This window comes from Silene latifolia, chromosome 2 (assembly GCF_048544455.1).
Source record: "Silene latifolia isolate original U9 population chromosome 2, ASM4854445v1, whole genome shotgun sequence".
NCBI lineage: Eukaryota > Viridiplantae > Streptophyta > Magnoliopsida > Caryophyllales > Caryophyllaceae > Silene > Silene latifolia.
This window is the reverse complement of record NC_133527.1, coordinates 172,553,851-172,561,217: the sequence shown is the minus strand read 5'-3', so window position 1 is coordinate 172,561,217 and position 7,367 is coordinate 172,553,851. Positions and strand designations below refer to the sequence as shown.

General features: G+C 32.3%; 1 protein-coding gene across 1 annotated transcript; it reads right to left on the bottom strand.

Moving 5' to 3' along the window:
- Positions 1–267: 267 nt before the first annotated feature.
- LOC141643375 (uncharacterized) lies at positions 268–6,962 on the bottom strand. Its single transcript, XM_074452513.1, has 2 exons — positions 5,923–6,962; positions 268–465 (listed from the first exon to the last, which is right to left on the bottom strand). Exon 1 carries the CDS (start codon positions 6,741–6,743, stop codon positions 5,952–5,954), a length of 792 nt encoding a protein of 263 aa, XP_074308614.1. The 5' UTR covers positions 6,744–6,962; the 3' UTR covers positions 268–465; positions 5,923–5,951.
- Positions 6,963–7,367: the final 405 nt, after the last annotated feature.

Genomic DNA, 7,367 nt, shown 5'->3' with positions numbered 1-7,367 from the left:
AGGTATTGTTGATTACAGCTGCTGGGATTGGAGGGATCGAGTCATCACGCTACTGGTCTAGAGATTTATAATCACAAGTGTTGTAATTGAACTGTGTTCTAGGGAACTTGAATAGATTGGTATTGTAACAGATTCTCTAATGATATAATTTTGTTCTTGTATTGTCTAATTTGATCTACCTCCTCGGGAAACCGAGATGGTGACACCGTCATATACTAGAATGGTCCTTGGTAAGGCGTTCTGGTGTACGGGGGTGTTACATTTCCTATTTATACTATTACATAATAATTAATTAAACCGATTTAAGGAAAGTTTCGTAAAAAGTATGTCATACTCGATCGAGTATTGACACACTCGATCGAGTATCTTCAGCAACTTCAGCTTCGTGTCTTCTTCTCTTCCTGTTCTCGTCTTGCGACTCCGCGGTGCTCCTTTTTACTCTTTTTCTACACAAATGCATCCAATCTGCATTAAAACACCAAAAGGCGGAAGTATCGACATTTCTAATATATAAACGGCATATAGTTAATATATTATAGCACAAAACTGTCTTAAAAGGAACTATGGGGAGGCATAAATGTGTATATATTTATGACTTATCAACAGACAAACTGTGGCTCTTTTTTCTTCTCCAGTTGCAATCATACAGACGGGACAAATTCAACTGAGCAACCTTGCTCGTCCAGCTGTAAACTTGGCCCAGTGTATCAACTCATACCGGAGAAATTCAACTGAGCAACTTTGCTCATCCGTCTACAAACTTTGGCCTATGAAACCCAGATCCTTAGCCATGGGCTCCGATACCATGTTAAATCATGCAACGGGCCTGGATCGCAACCAAACGGAGGAAAGAGGGTAAGATTGATTTTGTCATTATTCTTTATCTTATGAAAATATCAGTGGAACCCCTAAACTTGATGAAATCTTCTCGATGATCTATTCTACCATTTTTAATTTTTAGTATATGCACTTTCTATTGAATTTTTTTGGCGATAATTTGTCAAATTATTATCGCAAATTTCGTTTACTCATTCTTAAATATATTTTCTTTATTAAATTTAACTGTTAGAAAACTCGAATTTTATTATTTTAGGCATCGTATGAACAATTAATGAAGTTCAGGGGTAGCAATGATGTTTTTAAATACTGAGGGGCACCACGTAGAAATTGAGAAAACACAAGAGTACCATGTAGAAAACCCTTTTTATAATTTTATTTAACTCTCTACTAGGTACTACCAAAACGGATACGAATGTAAGCACGAATACGTACTTGTGACACAACATCCAACGAAATATAGAACATGAAACACATTCCTTAAACTTAAATAAAAAAATATATTTTATAGTTACAAAAGTACAATTTTAATTTTGTATTTTTTTAGAAAAAATCAAGGTATATAAGTATACGGTAATTAACTAAAACCTAACAGCTAAATTAATAATAACCCATATTTCAACTTATACTAGAAAATATGTCAACAAAAGATAATCATGGTTTAACCCTAAAAGGTTTTTAACTTGCATCATTTGGTGTATATATATTAGGTTGAGTTAAAGTATTTTGGGTGTCTAATAATTGTCTAAACTTAAAAAATATTAATAAAAAATTGCACGGTTTATTAAGTATCAGGCATGTATTTCTGTGTGTTGCTTGTAAAAGTGTGTGTAGGATACGGACACGCTAGATGATAGAAAAGTGTTCGTGCTTCCAGTGACGGATTTAGGGGGGGCTAGCAAGAGCGTTTGCCCCCACTGAACATTGAAAAATTCGAATTTCTTAGCTAAATTTTTAATTTTTTTTCGAGGTTTAGTTTATAATTTTACTAGTTCACCTCTGCTAATTTTATGCTCTTTTTAATGAAAAATCCTAACTCCGTTGTTGCGTGCTCCCTAGCTCCCCCAATCCATACTATATAGCAATCTTCTTATTTTTCCATTTTAGTTATCTTATTATGGTTTTCTTTTCATATTTTGATTTATCTTCTCTCTTATATTTAGTGTATCACTCTTCACTACTTTTCATTGCTATTAGTAATTTTTATTTCTACTTATAAGATTGTTTTAATTAAAGTATACAAAAATGTTCTCCATCATCATAAATATTGATTGTTTGTAATCTTCGGTTCACTATATAAGATTTGACATAAGATATTTATAAATCAGCTGCTCTTGCTTAAGACGCTCCTATCTTAAGATAATTCACTTGCTAAAGATTAGGAGTAGTTAATTTTCCTGTGAGGGCAAAATATAAGGTATATGAGAGTCTAGTATATTCGGCATTATGATGGTGCATTTGTGACATCTGTTATTTGTGAGATGATTCAAATTAAAGTGGAGATTTGTTAAAATATTTTTTTTTCCAAATTTAAGTAACATGAATTGAGCAATAATATAGGCGATATATCCTTCATGTAGAATAATGTCATTAAAACTCGTATCTGATACCTTAACTCCTCATTGAAAATAGATTTAAGAGGTTTTCAAATGTTGTAACTCGTAATTCACATAAAACTTTCAGCAACACAAAATCCTTTATTAAATATTATTCCATCGTCACATTATTTTTTTTATTATTTTCATTGTTAAGACTTTGGCAACAATAGTATCTTCCATGAAAATATCAATGAATATACTAGAACCCAATCATTGTCTCGAGTGAAATTTTTCAATTTAAAATATACTTCGTAGACATTTTTACACTAATAATAAGAGTGTCTGGATAAGGCTGAATCGAGAGTAAAAGTTGGCTTAATGGCTATGGTTCAAACCATATCTGATGTTCTCCTTAAATTGTACTCCGAACTTTGTATTAGTTTTGGATTTGTTCTGGGCAAAAATCTAGAATGACACGCTATTAAATTAGCCATAAATTATATGTATACCAGTATACCACACAGTCCAATATGTTAAATTGTTAAGGATAACTGTAGGGCCGTCAAATAAATTTGAGAGAAACTTAGTTTTAACTTTCAACTGATCATTTGAGCTCCTAATGATAGAGAACCTTAGTTTTATTATACTAAATGGTACTTGAACTTACTATAATATCTAGCTAGCAAATTAAAATGTAAAAAGTTTAAGATTCCGATTTTAAGAATTTTTGGAACATGCTATTAGATCGCCTTGATTGAAAGCATGACTAAAGGGTTCTAATTGACAGTATTCTATGACTCAAACTCCATTTACTCTGGCTATGCCATTTGCAACCATGCACAAGAAAGAATATTAATTAATGAGAAAAATCAGAAGTAATAGAGGGATAAAAAAATACTGAAGCAGTAGGCCTACATGTCACGAGCTCAAAAATATGTGACCATTGTGTTGTGTGCATGTAAAAAAACAATCATTTCAAAGTGAGGTACAAATCAATTGGTGCAAACCCACACGAAATCTTCCGATCCTTTGCCAATTTTATGATTTTCCCCAATTATATATTCAATTTGTCCAGAGCGTGCATTTTGTATGGTCGTCAAATAATAACATACTTTCTTTGTATCTTTATACTTCAAGTAATACGTTTCAATTTCGGTTTCGGTTACGACGGTTTAATAAAATAAAAACGATGTGCAAAAAAAATAGATCATCTACATAGAGACGATTTGAGTATTTGACCCTACTTTTGTACATCTATACTAGGTAGCACCAAAACGGACACGGACACGGGACACGGACACGACACGGACACGTGACACGGCATCCCTTGAAATTTAGGACACGGGACACGTTATTTAAATTTAATAAAATATATATTTTATAATTATAAACGTTCGATTTTATTTTTATAAAAGCATTTGATATTAAATTTAAATAAGTGAAGCTAAAACTTGACTTGATTATAACTCATTTTCATTTACTATCCAAACGAATCTTTTAATCAATCTCTTTCGACAGCTCATTTCACGCTTAAAGAACATCATTCACCCCAAATGATGTCCAAATGTCATGGACACGCGTCGGACACGGCCGAAATACCATGGACACGCGTCGGACACGTGCCCGAATAAATGTAGAAAGTTAGACACGGCTTTATAGGTGTCCGACACGTTTCGACGTGTGTCCGAGGAGTGTCGGTGTCCGACACGGTGTCGGACACGGGACGGCTGATTAGGAGAAGTGTCCGTGCTACCTAGCATCTATATATAGTTATTTTTGTTGAAAATATATTTTCAGCGAAGATTTCTTTACAACAAATACAAATATTATTGTGTCATATTTAAAATATTATATTTTTCAAAATATTTACGGTCAAAGTTTGTAAACTTTGCTCCAAAAAGTTAAATTAGAATATTATAGCGATTTTATTTCTTGGATAATAAGAAAAATCGTAGCCGCTGCTTTTAGTGCACAAATGGGTAAACCTTTGAGTTTACGAAATTACGGGATAGCCTGCAAACCGCGTATAACAGGTTGGTTAGCCACCAAAGAGTAACAGACAGAAGTTTAGAAGAGATAGCGTTGACTATAAATATTCCATAAGATTGCTCTTTGGAAGGGTTATTGAACCTTAGACTCTTAAGAATTGTACCTAAATTTTAACCACTGGACTTCACACTTACGGACAATATTATAGTAATTAGTGAATAAGAGGAGGTAATTCTATAAAATTAATTTTCTCATATATTTTCAAAGAATTTCGAAGATAAGTGTTATTTTGTAAAAACATTTCCCATGCACTTTATAATTTGCTATGCAATAATAGAATAATTTTCAACAAAAGGCAGTTTATCTCACGTCACTCATATTTATTCCCGGAAGAAGATGATGCATGATCAAATTAAACAGACTTTTCGGCAACTTGAATTGCAAACTCTGCAACAATTAAATAATATAATAATTCACTTTGCAACAAATAATAATTGTTATATCAATTGTATTTATGTAATAATCAATTTATTAAATTTGACCGATTGATCATCCGGTATACATAATATTGCATGTGGACGAACGAACGTACGTAATCCCAAAACAAAATGTTATCATTATTCTGCACCACCTTTGTCAATAATATCCTTACAACCATTTTTCATCCTATTTCACATGCATTGCCTAAATATGGAAATTAAATTACGCCTTCTAATTCGGTTACGAATATACATATAACGCGTTATAAGAAAAACTACTCCGTATAAGATTTTGTTCAAACTGATGGACTCATATTAAGCAATTAAGATGATATCATTATTTCATGTAACAAACAATAATAATCATATATGACAAATACTCCCTCTATTTCTTCTTGGGTTATGATTAATACAACCCAATTGGGTTGTATTGAAGCAATTAAAAGAGGAAATAAATAGTTAATATATGCATTAATTGCATTGATTTATGTGTAATTTACACTCTAATTTCTAAATTAATGCCAAATATAGAAGGGTATTAAATGCTTAAATACAACCTAGTGAGTTATATTTATCATTTCCCTTCTTTTTATTTGTCGTTTTAGAATGATGCACACGAATTAAGAATTTATTTGAATTTTATACTTTTTTAGTAATTATGTAAAATAAATGATCTTTGAAAATAGAAAAATATTATTTTCCACCAATAATAGCTGAAAGTACCTCATTTTCATTATTACTAGTGTCTTGAAATTTGTAGAAAGATGTGATACATGGAAAAATGTAGAACGACAAATAAAGAAATTTTTAGTTTGTTCTAAAATGATAAATAAAAAGAAACGGATGGAGTATAAACATAACACGTTGCAATATAATTAACATACGAGTATTAACTTAGATACTTATTACGGAGTATTTTGTTTTTAAATTTACATATGTACACGTAACAAACTACAAGAATAATGACAAGGTTAGTTCGACAATTGTGAACTTATTACACAAAGACATTATTATTATTCCAATTTAGTTAACAATAATCATATACGACAAAATAGCTAATTAATCATTTAATTAATTACCTTCATGGTGAAAAATAAATCACCCTTTATTAATGATAAAAATGGTCTCTCATAAGCACAATTTTACCCTCCCTCGGGTCATCGGAGCTAGGGCCCACAAGCGAAGCGGACGGTAAGCCGGCCCAGCCAGAGAGTGAGACAGGTGGCGGGACGTGATTGGCCGTGGACGGACGTTGAAGTTGCTTAATTTGTTTCTTAAGAAACTTAACATAACGTATAGCTTCATCAAGCATAGAGGCAGTATCCATTTTAGTACCACCGGGTACAAGCCGTTGTAGGATCCGAATCTTTTCGGATATCCGTTCTCGTCTATGACGAGCCGCCACGCTTTGTGGGTCGGTACTTATTCTTACGTTCCTTCTCTTAGGTTTACGGATTGTCGATGGGTCAATATTAACGGGTTGCATTACCGCGTAACGGTACATCATTTCTTTCATTGCTCCTAGCTCCTCCTCTTCTTGTCCTTCTTCTTCGTCCTCGTCCTCGTCTTCTTCTTTTCCTTCTTGTTCTTCATCTATCTCATGGTTTTCCTTTGTAGTATATTGTATTGTTGGTTCAATAGTTAACAATTTTGATGATGATGATGATGATGGTATTGATGTATGGATATAGTTAGGCCATACATGTACTGGATCAAATACTAATGGTGTTATAGGGTAAAGATGTTGTTGATGATGATGATGATGATGATGATGGGCATGATGATCATCCATGGCCATGCTAAAGTTTTCTTCAACCCAATAATTAGAAGTGGTAGTAGGAGGAGTAGTAATAGGAGGAGGAAGGTGGTCATGATGATTATGTATGTGGTTGATATCCATGACATAAATAAAATAAATGAAAAATAATGGGCAAAGGTGTTGTATGAAATTCAGTGAAGGAAAAAGAGAAGAGAGAAGGATGATGATGATCAAAATTAAACCCTATATTTAATAGAAGTACTAAAAGGGTGGGCTTGCATCTCTATAACTTGAATTTTAACACATTATGAACTTTCTATACAAGGACATGTGATTAGGGTTTGACGTATTTGCACTCCTATCATCTTTTTTGGTCATTAATGCCTTTTGGCTTTTATAGTTTTTTGTGCTTATGGAATGTTAATTCATTTTTTTTGTGACAGTTGGTGTTTAAAGGTACAATATACATGAGTGTTTGTAAGGTTTTTTTTTTAAAAAAAAAAAATTATAAAAAATTGGATATTCGGTTTAAGGCATATTTGATAATTAATTAGCGGATTAATTTCAGTGTAACCAAATCATAAATAACATATTTAGTGAAAAGGTTTGATCAACATATTACATGAGTTTCCTCAAGTTTTATTTAAAATGAAACATATAATAATGTGATTAATAAGTTATTCAAGTTGGTATTTTGTGATAATGCATGGGTAATTACCTTTATGATAGTTGGTATTTTTCTATGTCGATTGTGTATTTTGTAAG